General features: G+C 41.2%; 1 protein-coding gene across 1 annotated transcript; it reads right to left on the minus strand.

Moving 5' to 3' along the window:
• Positions 1-5,551: 5,551 nt before the first annotated feature.
• Positions 5,552-25,803, minus strand: LOC146772197 (uncharacterized). Its single transcript, XM_085636970.1, has 3 exons — positions 24,756-25,803; positions 14,708-20,398; positions 5,552-5,557 (listed from the first exon to the last, which is right to left on the minus strand). Exons 2-3 carry the CDS (start codon positions 20,354-20,356, stop codon positions 5,552-5,554), a joined length of 5,655 nt encoding a protein of 1,884 aa, XP_085493096.1. The 5' UTR covers positions 20,357-20,398; positions 24,756-25,803.
• Positions 25,804-26,749: the final 946 nt, after the last annotated feature.

Consider the following 26,749-nt stretch of genomic DNA (forward strand, 5'->3'; position numbering starts at 1 on the left):
TCCCTTCTGTTAGGCCACCTCACTGGCAGAGGCAGATTCTGGCAGAGGGGGCGGCTTGTAGACCTTTGCCTACAGCATTTGTGGGTGTTCCTGTCACTGCCTGGAAACCCAACCAGTCCATTCTCAACAATGTGACATTGTGGACACTAGAAGCACAAACAGGAAGGCGTTCAGAGGATGTCCCTTGGAGATCCTTCTCACTCCCACTGCTGGATCAGGGTTCAGCCCATGTGAGTGTCTGGCACGCTCCAGAGGCCGTCTCTATTCTGAAAAGTTGTTGGCGAAAGAACTGTAATGAAAAACCAAACCATGCTAAAGGGGTGTTTATGGTGTTCAGAGTTTGGGGATTTGGGGAAGCTCAGTAGGGCGAATCCCCAGGACTCCGATGATAAAAGGCTTTCATTGTGGCAATCGGAGCCCCGCAACCCCTGTCTGTCCTGGGACTCACTAGACAGGGACAACATCACAAGTTCAGGCCAATCGTGAGCGAGTGCGGTCCAGACACAAGGACCTAGTCAGTCCGGCTCTGGCCTGGAACCGATATCTACTTAAATGGTTTTACAGCATTTTAAGAGTGAAAATTGACGTGGTGCAACAGCTTGAACTCTGCTGTGAGGAGCCGTTTTGCAGTGGCTGTCTTTCTATCTCCCGCTCTCAGTTGCTGTTATGTTATTGTAGTTTTTTCTAAGGGATGAAGTGCCCCCTATGGTAAGTTATAAGGGTATTGCAAGTTACTGCTGGGAGCAGAAGGCTGCATTCCTCCTAAGGTCACCAAATTCTGAGGTGAACTACAATATCCTTTTTAAGTCAAAGCTACTAGATAGTGCATGTGTTATCTATTGTGAGACATATTGTGCCCTTACACAAAATATACAAGGGCCTGGAGCCCCAACATTGTTTACGATTGGTGCGCTTTCGTGTCCCTCTCATTTGCCTGCTTCTAATTCATGTCCCAGCTTGTCAATATTGTAATTGTCCTTCCCATGGAGCATAGCCTCTTTACCATCTCTTTTGATTGACTGGCTTCTATATTTCCACTGCTTGCTTTTCAAGCACTTCTTTAGGTCTCGCCTGAGCCAGCGCGCATGCGCTGCTCTGCGAGGCTTATAGTAAGGACTTCCATCTCACACATCTTTTCCTCATGTTGTTTTTTTTCCCGGCCATGCATTTGATTGGCCATTTGCGTAAGGCTTCCACAAAAGAAAGCACACAAATGGCCAAAGGCTCGGGTAAGTCCCGCCTTATCTTTAAGTGTTCCCTCCCACAGCCTATGTGTCTCGGGAGCGAGCGCAGTAATTAGTGGCGCGCAGTGTACCAGCTGCATGGCAGGCTGCATATCAGGTTACTTTCACCACCACATCAGCAGACCCTGAGGCCTCCCCACTCTCTTATTCACCAGCCCCCCTCTCCACCTCTCTTCCCCGACATCCCTGGCCCCTCACTCGGCGCGCACCACTCCCAGGCTTGTTTTTCTTACTGTATCTCAGCCCGGCAGCCTCTGACAAAAGCAAGGCCTATGCTGCGCATTATTATGCCTCGGAAACCGAAGACAACAGGTTAAGCTCATCCTTGAAGTGTTGTGTCTACGTTTCAAAATTACAAAGCCAAACTAAAAAATATGGATAACGCAGCCGGTGCGATTCTCCTCAGCATGAGGTTGCCACGGCACAACGAGCACGGAGTCTGGTCTGTAGATAGCTTTATGTTCGAGCGTTCCTTTATCCGCCTGGATTAAAAAGCACACCGTTACCCACTCACGCCTGCGCCACAGCGTGTAGCATTGACTTGCAAATAACGGGGGCTTGCCATAACCCAGTATTCTGATACATGGCTGTAGGGGCACAAAAGCCTGAGTATGACAGAGACAAACCGTGTGCGTAGCCGGCATTTTGAAACGCATTTTTATGAATAAAGAACCCGATAAACATAGCGCTGCTGCATAACGATGGGAATGCAAACAATTCCAATTAGAATATGTCCACTATGTTTACGCTGACGTATAGAATATTTTCCAGGATCCTCTCAAACACAATCGCGATAAAGTTTACATTTCGTATTTTTTCCAAAATATGATTACATGGAGAGGGGAAGGTTGTAGTTATGTGGTTTAAAACAAGAATTCAGCAGCTCCGGTTTCTGCTACTCCCATGACACACTTTGTGCTTTGAAGGAAATAACTCTGTTTTCCAAAATCTTGACCCCTTTCATTTATGTGGGATCCTTTAGAAGTTGGGATTTTTAAACATAAAAAACATGCATTACTTTCGGATTCCTTCAATGCAGTGAGTGATCTGAGCAAAACACAATAGCCTCTGAAATAAGCATTTGCAATGCAATAGGTCTCGAAATTAAGCGAGTTTGAGCTATTGACATTGCAAATAACAATGCCTTATATTTTTATTTTCAAAACATAAATAACATAAATAAAAGGCATTGTCATATACAATGCCAATAGCTTAAACTCGCGTAAATGCGAGACCTATTGCATTGCAAATGCTTGTTTTTCTTTTGGGTTGAGCACTCTATGGGACTTCATGTGTTTTCCAGCTGTCTCTCTTGCGTACTTCTCTCTCCCTACACCCAGAGTTGCTGCATGCCACCTGAGTTTCTCCCTTTCTTCTCCATGTTGAGCTGGGTCTTGCGTACTCCCCCTGTTGTTTTCTTGCCTGTGCGCTTCTCCACTGCCCACTCCATATTGCTCTCTTGCCTGTTGATTCTCTTACCACTGCCCGCCCTGCGTGCTGCTTTCCTCATCCGTGCCCTCCCCACCCCGTCCTCTGTGTTGCTTCCCCCATCTGTGCCTTTCTCTCTCACACTGGTTGCTTCTCCTACTCACCCTTGCCCTTCATGCTGCTTCTGTTCCACACCCTACATTCCTTTACCCCTCCTAGGCTTTCCGTGTTGCTATCCTCAACCCCTGCCATCTGTGTTGCATCCTCCCACCAGAGCTTGGGAAAAAAAAACTTTTGTGCTTTTTTTTAACTACTGATCCAAATGGATAAGTTACTTAACTGTAAGCCTAGTTCTCTTCCAGGGGTATCTTCATCAAAGTCATAAGCACTGAATATTCCCGCCCATGTGCGGGCATCCCGGAAATAATAAAAAGCATATATGAAAAACATATATATACAGCTATATATATATATATATGTGTATATATATATATATGTGTATATATATATATGTGTATATATATATATATATATATATATATATGTGTATATATATATATATATCAACAACGCCGGTCCCGATAAAGATGAAGGCTGTCTGTAGGGCGGTCCGTGTCGGGGTAATCGGAAACCCCAATTATGCAGCTCGATACACTCCTTCTCCAGAAAGTATACACGGACACCATATAGATTTGCAGTTTCAAATCGGTTTTAATGAACTGCACTCGCTACGCGTTTCAGCTTTCGCCTTGTTCACGCTGAAGCAGCATTTTTTTGAATAAAGTTATATAAAGTTCATAAACGCAAAAATAAACAACAGACTCCTCACATCAACAGAATGTAATGCAGAGACTTGGTAATTTAGGCGGCCATCTTAGCCTAGTACAAAATTCATTATACAGGTATTTATCCTTCTGTGTATCTCGTAGCATATATATAAAATAACTAAACGTTCAATTAATTATTGGAAATAAGTGCATATTATATCACATTATCGTGTTTCCAAATAATATAAACACAATACCACACCCTGTACAATATGCATAAATTATATACAATATGTACAATATATACACACATGTTATGCCCCAGTGGGCAGATTTACAAAGTTATTCCAACAACTATTGGCAATAAGCATCTCAACCAGATGGTAAACTTATTCATGTACATGCGCAATCTTATCGCCCCAGTGGGCATACTGAAAGAATACATAATACTGCAAGTGCAACTTGAAGTTCCTGAAGGGCCACAGCATGATTCAGTACCAATCTCTAAAAAACGGAAATAAGATAAATTTTAGTATATCATAGACCAAGCCCTGATATAATGACAAATCTTACTTATGCAAATGTACAGATAGCTCTTCGCTAGAATTCAACCCTTTCGGGACCATTGTGTCAAAATCTACGATATATCTAGATTCTAATTGTCTCGGCTACTATGGCTGCAGCTTTAGAAGCCAAACGCAAAGTAACGGCCAACAGACTTTTCTTTTCACAGAGTGATGCTAATGGGGATATGAGTAGCCCAGCCACTGCTATCACGGAAGAGATTAAAGTCCAACAACTCTATTTTCAATTGGAAAAGTTATATAAAAAAGAACTTTCCAAATGGTGGGAAGCAGAGTCTTTACAAAGATATATCGACGTAGCCCGAGTGCCTCGAGGGCTGCGTATTTTTACTATTCCTACCTACGAGGACCCTGATCCAGAGATGTTGGAGGAATGGTCCAATAATTCTGCTGCTTGCTCCACAACCATGATGCGGATTCTTGTGAAATTTGCACTCAAAGACCGTAGCAAATTATTGGCAGAAATTGATCAGCTGACTGCCCAACTTGAAAAATTGGTGGCGAAAGATGTATTAGAGACTTTTATTAAATCTCTACTGTCAAGAATGGATAAGCTAGAAGAGGAGATTACGGCCAAGAAGCAGCGGAAGTTTTTAAGAGACTTCAAGGATTATCAATCAGGCCGTACTCTTACTTTTCATAAGAAATATGATCACCTATTTGATACTAATGGTACAATATCCATGCCACCGCCAACAGCATCCGCAACTGTGGATATTAGTGAGAGCGATGTATCAGACGGCAGCTTACCGGATATTCCTATGTCAGTGGCTGCCAGCTTGGTTAGTCAAGACCCTCAAAAGAAACCGAATAATTTTTTAGCCCAGTTCCAAATGCTAAATCAGGGACGGACAGAGCAATATCAAGACCAAACTGGTCAGAGAGGCAGAGGACGAGGCGGCAGAGGAAAAACCAGAGGAACAAACAGGCAAAACAGAGGAGGAAGAAAAGAAATATGGATTATGTATTCTTTCAGTATGCCCACTGGGGTGATAAGATTGCGCATGTACATGAATAAGATTACCATCTGGTTGAGATGCTTATTGCCAATAGTTGTTGGAATAACTTTGTAAATCTGCCCACTGGGGCATAACATGTGTGTATATATTGTACATATTGTATATAATTTATGCATATTGTACAGGGTGTGGTATTGTGTTTATATTATTTGGAAACACGATAATGTGATATAATATGCACTTATTTCCAATAATTAATTGAACGTTTAGTTATTTTATATATATGCTACGAGATACACAGAAGGATATATACCTGTATAATGAATTTTGTACTAGGCTAAGATGGCCGCCTAAATTACCAAGTCTCTGCATTACATTCTGTTGATGTGAGGAGTCTGTTGTTTATTTTTGCGTTTATGAACTTTATATAACTTTATTCAAAAAAATGCTGCTTCAGCGTGAACAAGGCGAAAGCTGAAACGCGTAGCGAGTGCAGTTCATTAAAACCGATTTGAAACTGCAAATCTCCCTGGTGTCCGTGTATACTTTCTGGAGAAGGAGTGTACCGATCATGCCTATAGGGAACAGATTGTGTGTCAGGATCTATTTGGCAGTCTGTCTTCTATTTTCTTCCTGGTGATGTTCAGTGTCGCTCTATTTATGAGCTCATTTCACGGAGACGCATCATGTGATCAAGCTCCCTGCGTGGAGCGAAACGCGTCATGGAGGACACTGGTCCGTTAATTTTTGCATTTTAAATTGGGTATTAAACTATTTGCTTCACCCGCCCTGGCTTGTGGGACTGTTTAATTTTCGATTTGGAGGCGAGAGGTCCGTGCCTGTATTTCCGCCGAGTGGGAAGGAGAGCGGAAAGGACTATTTCTATTTATATATATATATCCTTCCAGGACATCCGATGGCGGCGAGATGTAGGGCGGGTTGCATTGTCACTCCTGCCTCCACCATCATTGATTGCCTGGATTGCGGGGCTGAAGCGGTGTTTGGGGACCCGAGGACACACCGAGAAAATTACACACACAGGATATTGGCAATTGGGTATCACCTTGCTTGCCCGGCATCCCGCGATTCCATTTGGACCCCCCTGCAGCACCTACCGGGAGTACAGAGGCATCCTGGGACCCGTAGTTCCTACGAAGGACGGATCGGTGAGCAAGCATTCGATGGGTGGAGCGGGTCACCACCAATGGTGAAGCTGCTGGACAATTATTTTCAGGTGTTCCCATGCCTCCTGGGATTTAGGCATCCGAAGAAGGCCGATCAAGGGCCGAAATGCATCATGCCGCATTTATTTCAATAAAAGGTGTTTCCGTACAGTCCCCCGTGAGGCCTCTGCTCCTTTCTTCCGGAGGAGATTTGTGGGATATTTTTCACGTCAGCCAGCGACGTGAGTCAGAGGGCCCCGCTTTGTCAAGTTGGCCACGGACATATCTGGCGGCTGCTGTTGCAGTATTGTTTGGGCACCGAGGGATCGGTAGTTCCGTGGCACGCCTCACCTTCCAGGACATCCGATGGCGGCGAGATGTAGGGCGGGTTGCATTGTCACTCCTGCCTCCACCATCATTGATTGCCTGGATTGCGGGGCTGAAGCGGTGTTTGGGGACCCGAGGACACACCGAGAAAATTACACACACAGGATATTGGCAATTGGGTATCACCTTGCTTGCCCGGCATCCCGCGATTCCATTTGGACCCCCCTGCAGCACCTACCGGGAGTACAGAGGCATCCTGGGACCCGTAGTTCCTACGAAGGACGGATCGGTGAGCAAGCATTCGATGGGTGGAGCGGGTCACCACAAATGGTGAAGCTGCTGGACAATTATTTTCAGGTGTTCCCATGCCTCCTGGGATTTAGGCATCCGAAGAAGGCCGATCAAGGGCCGAAATGCATCATGCCGCATTTATTTCAATAAAAGGTGTTTCCGTACAGTCCCCCGTGAGGCCTCTGCTCCTTTCTTCCGGAGGAGATTTGTGGGATATTTTTCACGTCAGCCAGCGACGTGAGTCAGAGGGCCCCGCTTTGTCAAGTTGGCCACGGACATATCTGGCGGCTGCTGTTGCAGTATTGTTTGGGCACCGAGGGATCGGTAGTTCCGTGGCACGCCTCACCTTCCAGGACATCCGATGGCGGCGAGATGTAGGGCGGGTTGCATTGTCACTCCTGCCTCCACCATCATTGATTGCCTGGATTGCGGGGCTGAAGCGGTGTTTGGGGACCCGAGGACACACCGAGAAAATTACACACACAGGATATTGGCAATTGGGTATCACCTTGCTTGCCCGGCATCCCGCGATTCCATTTGGACCCCCCTGCAGCACCTACCGGGAGTACAGAGGCATCCTGGGACCCGTAGTTCCTACGAAGGACGGATCGGTGAGCAAGCATTCGATGGGTGGAGCGGGTCACCACCAATGGTGAAGCTGCTGGACAATTATTTTCAGGTGTTCCCATGCCTCCTGGGATTTAGGCATCCGAAGAAGGCCGATCAAGGGCCGAAATGCATCATGCCGCATTTATTTCAATAAAAGGTGTTTCCGTACAGTCCCCCGTGAGGCCTCTGCTCCTTTCTTCCGGAGGAGATTTGTGGGATATTTTTCACGTCAGCCAGCGACGTGAGTCAGAGGGTCCCGCTTTGTCAAGTTGGCCACGGACATATCTGGCGGCTGCTGTTGCAGTATTGTTTGGGCACCGAGGGATCGGTAGTTCCGTGGCACGCCTCACCTTCCAGGACATCCGATGGCGGCGAGATGTAGGGCGGGTTGCATTGTCACTCCTGCCTCCACCATCATTGATTGCCTGGATTGCGGGGCTGAAGCGGTGTTTGGGGACCCGAGGACACACCGAGAAAATTACACACACAGGATATTGGCAATTGGGTATCACCTTGCTTGCCCGGCATCCCGCGATTCCATTTGGACCCCCCTGCAGCACCTACCGGGAGTACAGAGGCATCCTGGGACCCGTAGTTCCTACGAAGGACGGATCGGTGAGCAAGCATTCGATGGGTGGAGCGGGTCACCACCAATGGTGAAGCTGCTGGACAATTATTTTCAGGTGTTCCCATGCCTCCTGGGATTTAGGCATCCGAAGAAGGCCGATCAAGGGCCGAAATGCATCATGCCGCATTTATTTCAATAAAAGGTGTTTCCGTACAGTCCCCCGTGAGGCCTCTGCTCCTTTCTTCCGGAGGAGATTTGTGGGATATTTTTCACGTCAGCCAGCGACGTGAGTCAGAGGGCCCCGCTTTGTCAAGTTGGCCACGGACATATCTGGCGGCTGCTGTTGCAGTATTGTTTGGGCACCGAGGGATCGGTAGTTCCGTGGCACGCCTCACCTTCCAGGACATCCGATGGCGGCGAGATGTAGGGCGGGTTGCATTGTCACTCCTGCCTCCACCATCATTGATTGCCTGGATTGCGGGGCTGAAGCGGTGTTTGGGGACCCAAGGACACACCGAGAAAATTACACACACAGGATATTGGCAATTGGGTATCACCTTGCTTGCCCGGCATCCCGCGATTCCATTTGGACCCCCCTGCAGCACCTACCGGGAGTACAGAGGCATCCTGGGACCCGTAGTTCCTACGAAGGACGGATCGGTGAGCAAGCATTCGATGGGTGGAGCGGGTCACCACCAATGGTGAAGCTGCTGGACAATTATTTTCAGGTGTTCCCATGCCTCCTGGGATTTAGGCATCCGAAGAAGGCCGATCAAGGGCCGAAATGCATCATGCCGCATTTATTTCAATAAAAGGTGTTTCCGTACAGTCCCCCGTGAGGCCTCTGCTCCTTTCTTCCGGAGGAGATTTGTGGGATATTTTTCACGTCAGCCAGCGACGTGAGTCAGAGGGCCCCGCTTTGTCAAGTTGGCCACGGACATATCTGGCGGCTGCTGTTGCAGTATTGTTTGGGCACCGAGGGATCGGTAGTTCCGTGGCACGCCTCACCTTCCAGGACATCCGATGGCGGCGAGATGTAGGGCGGGTTGCATTGTCACTCCTGCCTCCACCATCATTGATTGCCTGGATTGCGGGGCTGAAGCGGTGTTTGGGGACCCGAGGACACACCGAGAAAATTACACACACAGGATATTGGCAATTGGGTATCACCTTGCTTGCCCGGCATCCCGCGATTCCATTTGGACCCCCCTGCAGCACCTACCGGGAGTACAGAGGCATCCTGGGACCCGTAGTTCCTACGAAGGACGGATCGGTGAGCAAGCATTCGATGGGTGGAGCGGGTCACCACCAATGGTGAAGCTGCTGGACAATTATTTTCAGGTGTTCCCATGCCTCCTGGGATTTAGGCATCCGAAGAAGGCCGATCAAGGGCCGAAATGCATCATGCCGCATTTATTTCAATAAAAGGTGTTTCCGTACAGTCCCCCGTGAGGCCTCTGCTCCTTTCTTCCGGAGGAGATTTGTGGGATATTTTTCACGTCAGCCAGCGACGTGAGTCAGAGGGCCCCGCTTTGTCAAGTTGGCCACGGACATATCTGGCGGCTGCTGTTGCAGTATTGTTTGGGCACCGAGGGATCGGTAGTTCCGTGGCACGCCTCACCTTCCAGGACATCCGATGGCGGCGAGATGTAGGGCGGGTTGCATTGTCACTCCTGCCTCCACCATCATTGATTGCCTGGATTGCGGGGCTGAAGCGGTGTTTGGGGACCCGAGGACACACCGAGAAAATTACACACACAGGATATTGGCAATTGGGTATCACCTTGCTTGCCCGGCATCCCGCGATTCCATTTGGACCCCCCTGCAGCACCTACCGGGAGTACAGAGGCATCCTGGGACCCGTAGTTCCTACGAAGGACGGATCGGTGAGCAAGCATTCGATGGGTGGAGCGGGTCACCACCAATGGTGAAGCTGCTGGACAATTATTTTCAGGTGTTCCCATGCCTCCTGGGATTTAGGCATCCGAAGAAGGCCGATCAAGGGCCGAAATGCATCATGCCGCATTTATTTCAATAAAAGGTGTTTCCGTACAGTCCCCCGTGAGGCCTCTGCTCCTTTCTTCCGGAGGAGATTTGTGGGATATATATATATATATATATATATATATATATATATATATATATATATATATATATTCAGTGAAAAAACCATAGGTTTCACACATGTTATAGTTAGCTGGACATTTTACTCGTAAAAAACCAATGAAATTGCCCCGTTATAGTTAGTTCAGCTAACTATAACTCGCGCGCCCGCAATGCACTGCTGATGACGTCACATATTACATCACTCATGACATGGTCAGTGACATCACTCATGACATCACTGATGACATCTCAGATGACATCACTGATGACATCACTGATGACATCATCCTTGTGATAGAGTGGCAGACCTCCTCTCACCTTAATATAAGCTTTGATACACACATTCAAAAATAGAGACTAAAAATTTCAAAACAATGGACATACCAATACCAGTTACAACAACCTCTTCAGTAATTCTAAGATCCACATACACATCCACTCATTCACCAACAGTCCTATACAGTCACTCATACATGTACTCACTCATCATATGTACTCATACATCTATACATCCTGTTACACAATGCCACTCATCCATAGAGTTACTCACACACATAGTCACTCATGCTAATAAAGAATAAAACATACATTTATTTGCATATACAGTAATACACACACCACCATACTTACTTCTACGGAAACTTACACATACTTAGTCTTTTAAACAATCACTTATAGAAACACATACTTATTCATACAGGAACTCTTTCAATCTCTCCCTCTCACATATACTCACATATATACACCAATAGTCACATATACTAGTTAAAAACATATGTAGTTACTCCTGAAGACACTATTGAGACAGTCATTCACTCACTAACACACCCATACACACACTCATCCACCCATACAGTCCTGCACACATGCTGTCTTCAACACATACAAACAGTGAGTCACTCATTCATGCATCTATGCACTACGTAATACCCCCCACCGTACCATACAGACACTCAGACTGATACTCAAAAAAACAACTAATAACCTATATAGACACCCATGTAGCTACTCACCAACCCATGCAGCCACTTATACACAAAGTGAGAGATACACTTAATCAGTCAGTAACACAATCAATTTTTCAAAAACAAATCATCCATTTAGACACTTATATACCCATTTATTCTTCCATCGACCTTGAGATACACATATATAAAACATATTTATTTTTCTGAAAAACACACATTCACTGGATGATGTCATCAGTGATGTCATCAGTGATGTCATTTGAGATGTCATCAGTGATGTCATGAGTGATGTCACTGACCATGTCATGAGTGATGTAATATGTGACGTCATCAGCAGTGCATTGCGGGCGCGCGAGTTATAGTTAGCTGAACTAACTATAACGGGGCAATTTCATTGGTTTTTTACGAGTAAAATGTCCAGCTAACTATAACATGTGTGAAACCTATGGTTTTTTCACTGAATTTCTAAGGTTTTTTAAATGCTAATTCCTAACTATAACGTGTGTGAAACCTATGGTTTTTTCAGTGAATTTCTAAGGTTTTTTAAATGCTAATTCCTAACTATAACGTGTGTGAAACCCATGGTTTTTTCAGTGAATTTGCAAGGTTTTTTATATGCTATTTTTTTTTTATTCTTCATTTTTTTCAAACATATTTTTAATTTAATTTTCTTATCTTTTATAAAGACTATGCTTAAATTTTTAAAATCCTTAAATATTTTTTTTATATATATTTTTTAAAATAAACATGTAAAATTTATTTCCAGTTTTTTTTTTTTTTTTATTATTTTTTTTTATAGTACGCGTACCGTAAGCTCACGGTAAGCGTACGGTTTACGCAACGCCCGTAATCTATCTACGCTGCTTGCGTATAGTTACGTACTTTGCGTAGCCGCGCGTACTGCGCGTGGGACGCGTGCGCGCTTACGCAACACGCGCACGTTACGCGGAAGTGCCGGGAAATGACTGTTATGCGCATGCGCGCAAGCGCGTGTCTTTTTTACGCGCACGCGTACTTTTTGCCGTAAGCGTACCGTAAGCGTACCGTAAGCGTACGGTAGGTCATGTGATCTTGAAACACAACTTTTGATTGGTTGAAACTACTTTCAGTTCTAGAACTCTCCTACACCACACCCATTCCCCTCATTTCTGCTTGTGATCCCTTGGGAGAAGGAGCTGGTTTGTCTTTGGGATACGATGGCAGAACAGCAGAGCTCTTCTGAGAGTGAGGCTAGCACCAGCAGCACTGTCTTGAGGCAGAGAGCGAGGAAAGTAAAGCCTTCTTACGTTTGGGAGTATTTTACTTTTCCAGAAGGCCAGCAAAAGGTGAATGCACCCTTAGTTACTTGCAAGCTGTGTAAGCGTGTACTTTCTAGAGGTAATCCTAACAGGAAGTATTCCTTTGGGAATCACACCATGAAGAGACACCTCCAGGAAGTACACAGAAGGACACATGGTCATCTTTTTGGAGGTAACTCTTCAGAAAGACGAGCCAGTACATCCACAGCAGCTCAGCCTGGACCATCATCTGCAGGGCAGACTCCTTCTTCTGCAGGTCAGGTGAGCCCTTCATCTGTGGGGGGAGAATCTCCTTTTGCTGGCCCTCTGGAAATTAACCCTCGGTTTGCGAGGGTTGAAGTACGGTGCGCCACTTGTCACGATCTAATTACTTATAGGGAGACCAGTGTTTCCCTGGTGAACAGTAAAATAGATCAGCACACTTGTCGTACCGTCTAATATTCCCAATCTTTCTTTCCTCTGTCCCTGCATGAACACAACGGTTCTTTTAAGAGCCAACCTTATCTTTCATCTTTTTTTTTCTTTTTTTTTAAAAACTTTTTTTTTTTTTTTTTACCGTACGCGTACGGTAAGCGTACCTTTTTTTTATTTTTTAAAAAAAAACACTAAAAATCATTTATCTCATTACAAAGTCCTTGAGAGACTACAATTTTTATTTTTAACTTACCATACTCACTCAAAAAAATATTTATTCATTTGTTTTTTTTAAAAATAGTTTTTAAAATGGTTGTAGTTTCCGAAAATTTTCTATATCGATCTGAAAATAAAGAAAAAAGTATTAATATTTTTTATCCATTTTATAATACAATACACATATTTACATTTTTTAAAAAAAAATATTTTTGCCTTATTTTTGCTGTTTTCAGAATATATTGCATTTCACTATTAATTGTGAAAGCAATTGCATTCATCATTTTACAGCGGGCAAAAAAAATTAACAATCACAAAGATTGTATTAAAAAAGCCCAGAATGTCTTCTCACTTAAACTTATCATTACAGAAATGCATATTATTCTAAAAAAATATCATCTAAAAACAATACTTTTTTCTTTAAAATACCGTCTGATATGTTTGTTTCAGAAGTATAATCACAATATTATATCTCAAATAACTCCAAAATACATCTGATTTTATTTCCTTTAGGCCAAATAGTATTTTTTTTTTTTCCTGGAATAAATTTCCAAGGGAAAACCATTAAAATTCTAAAGTTTAATCTGTCCAGATCTCACCAATTCTCTGTAACATTTTGGTTCACGAAAATTTTTTGAATAATTTATTTAGTCCACAATAGAATTGCTTACTTTTCCACATGGCCAAATAGTAATTTTTTAAATCATTTTAGAAAAAATTTCCAATGGCAGTCCAATAGCATTCCATAAATTAAAATGTGCAGAAGTTACCGATTATCTCTAAATTATTGGTTTTTGAAAATTGCATTAAAATTTAAAAAAGTCCACATTACAATTGGTTATCTTTCCTTTAGGCCAAATGATAATTTTAAAAATCTTTTTTCTACAAAATTGCAATGGTAATCCAGTAAAATGGTAAAATTATTTTGTCCAGATTTTGCCAAATCTCTCTAAAATTTAGGTTTCAGGAAGATTAGATAGGAATTTGCTAAATCAAAAGGCAAACGTTGTTTGAAAATCAATTTGGAATCATTACACAGTGTCCAGCCTTTTTCACATTTTAGATAAACTGTGTAATGTCCAGAAGTAACAGTAGGTCCATCATGGAAAATTATTGCAACAGTTACAAAAGTTTTTCCTGAAATTGATAATTGCTGTCCTGTAAACTTCTTTATTAAAGTATCCAATTTTGATCCATCAGCTCTACATCGTTGCATCATTAAAATTACATACTGTCCGTATTCCCTTAAAATTAATGTTGAAAACATGTCAGAATTACACTCACCACATTTCATGCTATGATTAGCATCTTTAACTAATTTTGCAAAAGTGACTGTTTTACTCTCTGGCAATGTCAAATAAATAAACCTTTCATTATCAACAATAGAGCCACATATATTATAACAATTATCACAACTATGTTCCCATTTATAAGAGAGACCAAAAAAAATGTCAATGGGAACTCCTTCTTCTTCCACTACCTGAAGAAAATACATCAAAAATTCGTGTGCATCTTGCTGTTCATTTTGAGAAAACTGTGTTCGTCCTGAACATACATCTAAAAGTTTTCTAATTTCAGTAGCACTTTCTATTTGAGTTTTATCTTTACTCAGCTTTTGAAAAAGGAGACTGAGCTCTGAACAGAATCTTTTTCCCTGATTTACTATTATCTGCTCTTGCAAACTTTCCAGATAAAATGCAACATTCAGCACTACATTAGCGTAGCAGTTGACACCAGAGCTATTTTCAAAATGACATCCTACAACCTGTTCTTCATTTTCCTTATTCTTTTTGCTTGCAATTACATCACTCCTCTTTTTTTTCCTCTTCTCTACATCTTCATTACAGATATTCTCATTTCTCCTTTTACGAGAAACTACACGTTTCTCCAACACAGGATACTGACCTAAATGAGGAGCATAGCTTCTTCTTAATCTATTATACTCCTTTACACAGTTTGTATCAGCACTAACTTTTGAGTCATCAAAGTCTATCATGAATAAACCTGATAATGTTTTGACTCGTGACAAAGCTACATATGCCATACCTTCTTTGAACACAGTTGAACCAATGTTCACAAATGCACAATCTACAGTCAATCCTTGAGACTTGTGGATAGTTACAGCATATGCTAGTGAAAACGGAAACTGCTTCCTACGTACATATAAGTCTTTCACAAGCATGAAACGAACTGAACAACGACAAATGTCTTTAACTTCCTCTATCTGATCAAATTTTATCTGTAAACATTCAATTCCTTCTTTTTTCTGATAATTAATAAAACCCACAACTCTTCCCATCGCTCCATTCACTAAGCCTTTCTCAACATCCAAATTTCTCCTTAAAAACACTCTACAGTTCATGCAAACATAAAGATTTTTTTCTAATCCTGCTGTTTTGGAGATGTTCTTCTCTAGTGAGTCCAATTTATTTTTCAGTTTGCCTGTTACTGTGACTGTAATTCTTCCATCCTCAATTTTGTCCACTGCTTCCAATTTCCTGATGTCTTCCTTTTCCAATTTCAAAAGCTCCTCATTAAATATTGAGCATTCACGTAGAGTTGGCATTAAGCAGATGACACTTTTGTTTTCTGCAATATTCTTGTATATTTTCTCTGCAACTATTTCTTCCTTTGGAAATAAATTATGTAGCAGCCGACTCTGTAATGCTTTTTTCCCAACATCTGTGAGTAGTCCAATCCTGATATCTTTCAGAATACTTCCATATTCTTCATCGTTTGCTTGCCTCATATTAGTTGTAAGTTCCTTGTACTCAAAGAAGGACCAAATATTTGTATTTCCAATGCTTCCCAATGACTTCTTCGTGTCTTCATGTGTCACAGTATTAAACACTGGTTGTCCTTTAACTGGAGTAAGTTGCAAAAGATCCCCAAAAACTATGACGTGTTTTCCACCAAATAACACGTCATAGTCTGTCTTCAAAATTTGCTGCATTCTTAAATGCACAAAGGCAAGCATTAAGTTTGATACCATGCTCACCTCATCAATAATGAGAACTTGCATCTTCTTCAATACTCGTGAAACTTCCAAGGATGCTTCTCCAGTTAGCTTGTTGAATTGTATTTTGTTCTCATGCTCCACTGGTAACATTAGCAAACGATGTAAGGTGATTCCTTTTATGTTATATGCTGCTAACCCAGTTGGAGCAGTAACCACACAAGACAAAGTAGAATCCGTTTTTTGCTTTAGGTAGCTTCTGATGACTTTAATTAGGAAACTTTTTCCAGTGCCAGCTTGTCCGCTTACATACATCCTGATTGGATGAAATGATGTGCATGAGCACTCTTTTTTGATATGTAGAAATCCGTGATCAATTTTGTTTCTGATCTCTTCATAAATTTGTTGCTGCTCTTGATTCAGTTGTCTTTCCAAATTTTCTAAGTCTATAAATTCTTCTTGAGCTAGATTCATAGCCGTTTCCACTTCATTCATGGCTATTGATGCTTCATTTTCAACGATTGGTTGTCCTAGGGGATCTTGACTGTGTGTTCCTGAACTTTGGCTGTCCTGAGAACTGTCTCTAGCTATTTCTGCTGCAATTGTAGTTTCCTGTTCAATTTCTTCATTTAACATTTGCAGATAAGTTGAGAATGTACTGCATTGTATGCTGTCTTTGCAAGCATTAAAAGAATCTTCATAGCTCTGGAATTCTCCCAGTAGTTCATCCTCTGTACGCCATGGTTTAAACAACTGTAAAAGAGCCAAGTAGTAAAATTCTTTCTTGTCGGTAGTGTCGCAACTCAGCTTCCGGTGATTTATCAAACTTCCTTTGGTTTGCTTCACCAAACATCCTTCTTCACCAACAACTTTATATTTTCCACTGTTGATGTCTTCTGCAGCTTTCCGTGAATAAATGTAGTTCTGCAGCACTTCATAGAGACACATGTTCTCCAGATGATGACTTCTCTTGGGATAATATGTGTCCAACATGTTTGTTTTCAATATGTCTGTACTTTCTGGGTCATTCTCGGCCAAATATTCAATTTCTCCAACAGATTTCAGTACCCGATTTCTCATTGCTGCAAGGCCTAAACTTGCCCAAATTATTCTTCTTGACTTCGAGTAGAGACTTGCAGAAGATAACCTATCTGAACATTCGTAGGATCCAATTTCTCGATGCGATAACATCTTCAAACTAAAACTGTACAGCTTCTTACTGACAGTCTTCTCGTGAGAAATCTCTTCCCACATTTCCTTCAATTCTGTTTTTTCTGATTTCGTAATGTAAGACGTTACATATCGAGCAACAGCAATGGAATTGTCAGCAACATACTGTATATCCATGTTAGCGTTCCACATGGATAAAATGACTGGGTTGTAGTCATTTATATTTTTTGATTCTTCTTTTCTTTTAAGGTTGTAGGTATTCTTAGGTGATTTTCTTGTGATAGTATGTCTCACAGCTGACATAAAACTGTTGACTCTTCCATTTGTAAGAACAGGTCTAGGAAATCCAAATCGACATTTAGTGTAGTATTTTTCTTTGCTCTTGTATTTCCGTCGACAGTATTTTCCACACCGATGACTTTGGAAACGTAGAACTTGCTCCTTTAACTTGTTCTCTTCTGTGTTTTTAGGTATAGCACATGTTGCATATTCTTCAATGTAAGATAACACTGCTTCATCAGTATCTGTTCCAAACTTTGGGGCATCCTTGATCCACAGCAGCATATGAATATGAGGAGCACCTCTTGCCTGGTACTCTTTTCTCCAAAAGAAATCCACTACTTCTCCAAGGGGTGGATTTTTTTTATTGCAGATGAAGGACATCATAGCCTCAAATCTATGATTGAAATATCTGCAAACATTAACCGGATCCAATGAGCACAGTTCTCCTGCTGTCTTGTATTCGATGTTTTCAATGTTTGAATTGGCCTCTCGTAGAAAATCCAGTAAATCATCCCAAGCGTACTCGGCGCAGCTTAGGGTAAGGAACCATGTTGGTGTTCCTAAGTTGCGTAACATGCATTTTAGTTCACCATGGCGTCGGTACCAATATTCATTTGTCCCACGCTGACAAGCCATCAGATTGATCAGTTGTGTTTCCAAATGATCATCTCGGTGCTGCACTTTCTCCATAAAATCCTTAGCAGACACATTTTGTAAATGTACTCCACTTTTTAAAATGTGATTTACTGCATAAGACAGTGCAGACAAGTCGCTTTCAAATAAAAGATGGAACAAATAAGGGATACTTTGTCGAAATCTGGGATCTTCAGCATATAGTCTTGTAGTCCGATACTCAGAAGCTGGAATCTGTTCCGGACGTTCATCGTATCGTCCTCCTTTTCCTTTAGGAAACAGCTGGGGAAAACATCGAGCTTCCAAGCTCTCCTCCCATACACTCACAGGATTTCCTTTTGCTTTCTTCATCTGAAAGAGATCAATATTGTCTCCCATAACTTCTTTCGAATGGAGAGGATGTATGCTAAAATGTTCATAAATTTCTTCTTCCTTTGACTTGTCCACTTTTTCAATTTGTCCAGTTGGTGTTTCTGTGTCTCCTTGTAAATCTTCTTCTTCTTCTTCTTCTTCTATATAAATTGATTCATACCATTTGTTATTTTTTTTCAAATACAAATTTGCTCTTTGTACTTTCCGCACATCTACCAGCTCCTGCCAAATCTTCTTATTCTTTGTAGGGACACCATTAACCAGAATAATTAATGGTTCAGTTTCCAAAGTATCTGCATCAATAGTTTCCATATTTTTTTTCAAATCCAAGGGCAAATACACCACTCTACCTTTTAAACCTCTCAGTAAATCTGAAGGAGGTAATTTACCAGTTTTGGGCTCCATACGTACTATGGTCTGGAACGGATGAACACATTGAATGAGTATAGACTCATATGTATTTAATTCAGAAAGTTCAGCAGGAATAGCATCCAATTCTAAATTATTATGTACAGCTCTGGTCGGCATTCTATTTTCCTCTAACTTGTTGTAGCAGTATTTGCAAATACGCTGATCTTCACCCAATTCAAAACAATTTTCAAGAAATATATATGTGGCAAAATCCATCCACTTATAATTATCTTCATTTTCACTCTTTCTGTAGAGATCAACATTCCTAGTTTGTTTTCTATAATGAGTTCTGCGGCAACAAATACAAGTAACATTTGGTCTTTCATTAGAGACTATTGCAAATTTTGTTATGTGATCATTAAATGTGTTACTTACAGAGGGTTCTACATTCTCTTCCACTTCTGCCTCATTTATTGTGTCCTTCTCTGCACTGTTTTGTTCAGGACCAAAGTAACAAAACTGAATTTCATCAACAACCTTCTCTACATCTGATACCGTTCCTCGGAACAGAGCCCTATTCAATTCATTTAACTTTATTGCTGGACTTTTGGCAAAATACAACCGTCTCACAAACTTTCTCATTTCAGTATGATGAACAGCCAGCATCCTAAAATGATGGAAAACACTATTGCACACTTTTCTAGATAGACAAGCAAGAGAATGACCCTGCAAACCAGTATTCTCTCTCACTCTGCATGGATCCAGACTTTGAAGCACCTTAATCTTTTGTTTTACACTTTTTTTACTATATTCTCTTAGAAACTCTCGAAATCTGTCAATAGATTCCTGACGCACAGTGCAAATACTACTACAATTCCAAGTGTACACTGGGGCTTTAGGACGTCTCCCCATTGCCTCATCTGCCATCACTTGTACCTCATCTCTTGGAACCATTATCTCCTTCTCCATTATGCAACCGTTTTTTACTTCGTATGAACGACCTCTGGTGTCAACTGCATGCAGCAAACTATTGCTTTGAAAATAGCTTTCTTCATTAAAAAAAGGTTCACTACTTGAACTATGCATCCACTTTCCTAAAAACACTTTACAAAAGTTTGTTCTGTTCACTACTCTTTTGCTTTTGCTTTGTGATTTCAGTACATTAACCATTTTATCTAATGTACGCATCCTATTCAAAATTAATATGAATAGTTTCCTTTTTAATTCTAATGCTTTTGCTGCAATGGCTTCAATTTCTTTTTTTCTCTTATAATATTTAGCCTTCTGCTTATATTTCTTTATATCCTTTATCAAATTGGACATAACTCTTCTCTGAAACATTTTTCTACGTATCTCTTTAAATGCTGTTTTTCTGTTTATGTTAAACTTTTCAATTGCAGAAGGTATATTTGCATTAACTAAATCCTCAATTTTTTGCTGTTCTGTAGGTTTTGTTACATTTTTCCGAGAACAGACATTTTGTACATTTTTGTTTGTTTTCAATATTTTGTTTAGGAATTGTCTTTTTTGCTTACCAGAAGATTTTTTCTTTTTCCCAACATCAGCATCTTCTACTAACTTTGGTCCTCCAGTTGTCCTCAAATATAGTTTTTTTTTTAGCGTTTTTTGAACTCGAGATTTTGTAGGCATCTTAAATTTTGTTCACTGTTCTTCAGCAATACCTGAAAAAAACTAAAAAAAAAATCCTTTATTGTATTTAAATATATTACTACATTTCTTTTCACAATAGTCACAAAACGAAATTTCTTTGCCATTTTCAATGCACACAAACTGCTCTTTTTTTAAAATTTATTTAAATGCACATGTCCAAGCTTTTTTTTTTTTTCAGATCACCACCGTGTGTATTCTCTGTGACTGCCTACACTCCAGCAGGGGCAACCAGCCTTAGTGATGCTGAATGTATTTGCATTACAGACTTAAACCTGAAAACCCCACTCGCTTCTAATTACTGTGCATGACTATACATGGCAAGCACATGGGTGTGTGCTAAGCCTCTGCTTCTTCCCCCAAAAATTCGCTCCTCTTTTCCATCTACTGCAACTGTGAAATCACCAGAGCAAGACGCAATAAATTTCTGCCTATAATTCTTCTATGCACACAGAGTCATGTTTTCACATAAGTGCCAAAACGAAATTTCTTTGCCAATTTGAAAGCACACTTACTGCTCCTTTTTTTTTCGGGCCAAGTGAAAATCTCTTTTTACACTTTGAAATCACTTTTACAGACTGACACATTCTGAAACCTTTTTTTTAAATTTATTTAAATGCACATGTCCAAGCTGTTTTTTTTTCAGACCACCACCGTGTGTATTCTCTGTGACTGCCTACACTCCAGCAGGGGCCACCAGCCTTAGTGATGCTGAATGTATTTGCATTACAGACTTAAACCTGAAAACCCCACTCGCTTCTAATTACTGTGCATGACTATACATGGCAAGCACATGGGTGTGTGCTAAGCCTCTGCTTCTTCCCCCAAAAATTCGCTCCTCTTTTCCATCTACTGCAACTGTGAAATCACCAGAGCAAGACGCAATACATTTCTGCCTATAATTCTTCTATGGACACAGAGTCATGTTTTCACATTAGTGCCAAAACGAAATTTCTTTGCCAATTTGAAAGCACACTTACTGCTCCTTTTTTTTTCGGGCCAAGTGAAAATCTCTTTTTACACTTTGAAATCACTTTTACAGACTGACACATTCTGAAACCTTTTTTTTAAATTTATTTAAATGCACATGTCCAAGCTGTTTTTTTTTCAGACCACCACCGTGTGTATTCTCTGTGACTGCCTACACTCCAGCAGGAGCAACCAGCCTTAGTGATGCTGAATGTATTTGCATTACAGACTTAAACCTGAAAACCCCACTCGCTTCTAATTACTGTGCATGACTATACATGGCAAGCACATGGGTGTGTGCTAAGCCTCTGCTTCTTCCCCCAAAAATTCGCTCCTCTTTTCCATCTACTGCAACTGTGAAATCACCAGAGCAAGACGCAATACATTTCTGCCTATAATTCTTCTATGGACACAGAGTCATGTTTTCACATTAGTGCCAAAACGAAATTTCTTTGCCAAATTGAAAGCACACTTACTGCTCTTTTTTTTTTGGGCCAAGTAAAAATCTCTTTTTACACTTTGAAATCACTTTTACAGACTGACACATTCTGAAACCTTTTTTTTAAATTTATTTAAATGCACATGTCCAAGCTGTTTTTTTTTCAGACCACCACCGTGTGTATTCTCTGTGACTGCCTAAACTCCAGCAGGAGCAACCAGCCTTAGTGATGCTGAATGTATTTGCATTACAGACTTAAACCTGAAAACCCCACCCGCTTCTAATTACTGTGCATGACTATACATGGCAAGCACATGGGTGTGTGCTAAGCCTCTGCTTCTTCCCCCAAAAATTCGCTCCTCTTTTCCATCTACTGCAACTGTGAAATCACCAGAGCAAGACGCAATAAATTTCTGCCTATAATTCTTCTATGCACACAGAGTCATGTGTTCACATTAGTGCCAAAACGAAATTTCTTTGCCAATTTGAAAGCACACTTACTGCTCTTTTTTTTTCGGGCCAAGTGAAAATCTCTTTTTACACTTTGAAATCACTTTTACAGACTGACACATTCTGAAACCTTTTTTTTAAATTTATTTAAATGCACATGTCCAAGCTGTTTTTTTTTCAGACCACCACCGTGTGTATTCTCTGTGACTGCCTACACTCCAGCAGGGGCAACCAGCCTTAGTGATGCTGAATGTATTTGCATTACAGACTTAAACCTGAAAACCCCACTCGCTTCTAATTACTGTGCATGACTATACATGGCAAGCACATGGGTGTGTGCTAAGCCTCTGCTTCTTCCCCCAAAAATTCGCTCCTCTTTTCCATCTACTGCAACTGTGAAATCACCAGAGCAAGACGCAATACATTTCTGCCTATAATTCTTCTATGGACACAGAGTCATGTTTTCACATTAGTGCCAAAACGAAATTTCTTTGCCAATTTGAAAGCACACTTACTGCTCCTTTTTTTTTCGGGCCAAGTGAAAATCTCTTTTTACACTTTGAAATCACTTTTACAGACTGACACATTCTGAAACCTTTTTTTTAAATTTATTTAAATGCACATGTCCAAGCTGTTTTTTTTTCAGACCACCACCGTGTGTATTCTCTGTGACTGCCTACACTCCAGCAGGAGCAACCAGCCTTAGTGATGCTGAATGTATTTGCATTACAGACTTAAACCTGAAAACCCCACTCGCTTCTAATTACTGTGCATGACTATACATGGCAAGCACATGGGTGTGTGCTAAGCCTCTGCTTCTTCCCCCAAAAATTCGCTCCTCTTTTCCATCTACTGCAACTGTGAAATCACCAGAGCAAGACGCAATACATTTCTGCCTATAATTCTTCTATGGACACAGAGTCATGTTTTCACATTAGTGCCAAAACGAAATTTCTTTGCCAAATTGAAAGCACACTTACTGCTCTTTTTTTTTTGGGCCAAGTAAAAATCTCTTTTTACACTTTGAAATCACTTTTACAGACTGACACATTCTGAAACCTTTTTTTTAAATTTATTTAAATGCACATGTCCAAGCTGTTTTTTTTTCAGACCACCACCGTGTGTATTCTCTGTGACTGCCTACACTCCAGCAGGAGCAACCAGCCTTAGTGATGCTGAATGTATTTGCATTACAGACTTAAACCTGAAAACCCCACTCGCTTCTAATTACTGTGCATGACTATACATGGCAAGCACATGGGTGTGTGCTAAGCCTCTGCTTCTTCCCCCCAAAATTCGCTCCTCTTTTCCATCTACTGCAACTGTGAAATCACCAGAGCAAGACGCAATACATTTCTGCCTATAATTCTTCTATGCACACAGAGTCATGTTTTCACATAAGTGCCAAAACGAAATTTCTTTGCCAATTTGAAAGCACACTTACTGCTCTTTTTTTTTCGGGCCAAGTGAAAATCTCTTTTTACACTTTGAAATCACTTTTACAGACTGACACATTCTGAAACCTTTTTTTTAAATTTATTTAAATGCACATGTCCAAGCTGTTTTTTTTTCAGACCACCACCGTGTGTATTCTCTGTGACTGCCTACACTCCAGCAGGGGCAACCAGCCTTAGTGATGCTGAATGTATTTGCATTACAGACTTAAACCTGAAAACCCCACTCGCTTCTAATTACTGTGCATGACTATACATGGCAAGCACATGGGTGTGTGCTAAGCCTCTGCTTCTTCCCCCAAAAATTCGCTCCTCTTTTCCATCTACTGCAACTGTGAAATCACCAGAGCAAGACGCAATAAATTTCTGCCTATAATTCTTCTATGCACACAGAGTCATGTTTTCACATAAGTGCCAAAACGAAATTTCTTTGCCAATTTGAAAGCACACTTACTGCTCCTTTTTTTTTCGGGCCAAGTGAAAATCTCTTTTTACACTTTGAAATCACTTTTACAGACTGACACATTCTGAAACCTTTTTTTTAAATTTATTTAAATGCACATGTCCAAGCTGTTTTTTTTTCAGACCACCACCGTGTGTATTCTCTGTGACTGCCTACACTCCAGCAGGGGCAACCAGCCTTAGTGATGCTGAATGTATTTGCATTACAGACTTAAACCTGAAAACCCCACCCGCTTCTAATTACTGTGCATGACTATACATGGCAAGCACATGGGTGTGTGCTAAGCCTCTGCTTCTTCCCCCAAAAATTCGCTCCTCTTTTCCATCTACTGCAACTGTGAAATCACCAGAGCAAGACGCAATACATTTCTGCCTATAATTCTTCTATGCACACAGAGTCATGTTTTCACATAAGTGCCAAAACGAAATTTCTTTGCCAATTTGAAAGCACACTTACTGCTCTTTTTTTTTCGGGCCAAGTGAAAATCTCTTTTACAGACTGACACATTATGAATCCACCATGTGTAACTACAACAAAAACAATTCCCATTTCTATTATTCATTTCTTAAGTTACCACATACATCCCCTCTCAAACTGTAAACTCACCTTTAAATTTAGTTAGTTGTGAAAGAAATGTGTCACTCAAACAGCAGATTATCAGAGCCAGGATCTCTGTTCTGTACACCTCTCTCCTCTCAGCAGAACCAGATAATGGCAAACTTTCCCTCTATTTTTCCACACATATACATGTAAGTTTCAAATCTCAGTGCTTCCCCCTTTTTTTCAAATGTAATGACACATTTCTATTGGTTGAAAACCAACCCTTTTCCAAAAGTACCCTGCCCCCAACTTGACTTCTGCCTAGTACCCTTCCCCCAACTTGACTTCTGCCTGCTACCATAGCAACAGCTCATGGAACACTGCTGTGTGCAGTTAGGTCAGAAGTTCGACACACAATGTTTCAATTCCACAGAGCAAGAGTGCTTGACTTTTCAAACCTAACTGCAAATCCATAGTACTGTTCTTTGGTTACACATTTTTTTGTACCAATACAAAACATGCTTCTATTAATTTTCACATACAGCCTATTTTTTATTCTAGAATGGTATGAAACAGCCAATCAGTTCTTTTTGTTTTGTAAAAAATATGTATGCCTCCATTTCCAAACTGTCTTTATTTTCATATTGCCATTCTACTGAAAGACACCTCCTGAGTGCATCCAGTTCTCCTTTGAAGATGTTCACAGTGTGGATTGTAGGGCACAGCTATGTCTTCTGGAGTGAAAAGTTTGCAGAGAAAACAGATATGGTGAGAGACCTTGCTTTGCCAAATGTAGACATTAAATGGATTGGTCAGAGAGGGTTAAAGTGGCACCAATTGATGCCATTGGTGAAATCCTTCATGCAAATCCAACACCCTGACCTCATAATAGTGCACTGTGGTGGCAATGACCTAGGCACTTTGACTGGGGTAGGTCTGGAAATGCTTATGAAGGACACCTTTGCACAACTGTTTACACTTTTCCCTAAAACTGCCTTTGTGTTTTCCAACATATGCCAAAGGCAAAAATGGAACTGGTCCAATCATTTCTGTCCACAGATTGACAAAGCAAGAAAGCACGTCAACAAATCTGTTTCTGCTTTCCTCCGTGACTATGGTATGGGTGCCATTTACCACAACAACTTGCGTTACGACATGCAAGACATTTATAGAGGAGATGGTGTGCACTTCAATGATGAAGGGAACAGAGTCTTCCTCTTGAACCTTAGACTCTGCATCGGTACTTACTTGTAAGTACCACTAAAAAAATGACTCCATAAACACAACAGCTCTTTTTAGAGCTCCCTAATTTCTAAACTCTTAAATCTGATTTTCATTTATTTATTTTTATTTTTTTTACCGTGAGCTTACCGTACGCGTACCCCGTGATTTTTTTTTAAATCAATAAATGTTTTTTTTGTACTTTTCTGTCCTTCTTTGACCCCCTTACAATTGTTAGGGGGTCTGTAACTCTCCTCATTGCCCCCTTTCTTTGTTTTCACTCTTTTTTTTCAGAGTGAAATACACAAAATGGCGGCCGCCGCTTCCTGGTTTCGGCCGATTCGAATGTTTACTAAGATCTAAGAGCCAATCAGAATCGCGCTCGCGCACGCCACCGTACGCTTACCGTAAGCGTACGGTAAGCGTACCGTAAGCGGGCTCAGATATATATATTGATTTAAAGGCTATTTTCTCAGAATCTACTGAACAGATTTACACCAAACCTACAAAAGGCACTTCCTTGACCTAGGGACTACCTCTCTGCCAAATTTTGAGTAATTCTGTTCAGCCGTTCAGGCTGTAGCTCGTTCTAAAGGTCCTATGGAAAAATGCATGGGAAAAACGCGTTTTGGGACCCCCCTTTTATCTCAGCCCCCGCTTGACGGATCCCCCCGAGACTTTCAGGGTAGGAGCGGAGCGTAGCGCCCCACCTATTTTGAGAAATTCGCGAGGATTCGTCGACCGGCGCCAAAGTTATTCAAAATAGAATGTTGAGGTTTTCCTATGGAAACGTGGTCCTAACTATAACTACCTACTGGCGACCGCCAGTAGGTAATATA

Source organism: Triturus cristatus, chromosome 12 (assembly GCF_964204655.1).
Source record: "Triturus cristatus chromosome 12, aTriCri1.1, whole genome shotgun sequence".
Classification (NCBI taxonomy): domain Eukaryota; kingdom Metazoa; phylum Chordata; class Amphibia; order Caudata; family Salamandridae; genus Triturus; species Triturus cristatus.

What these genes read in the sequence shown, in the direction of transcription:
- LOC146772197 (XM_085636970.1), bottom strand. Translation starts at nt 20,356, where the DNA reads ATGCCTACAAAATCTCGAGTTCAAAAAACGCTAAAAAAAAAACTATAT.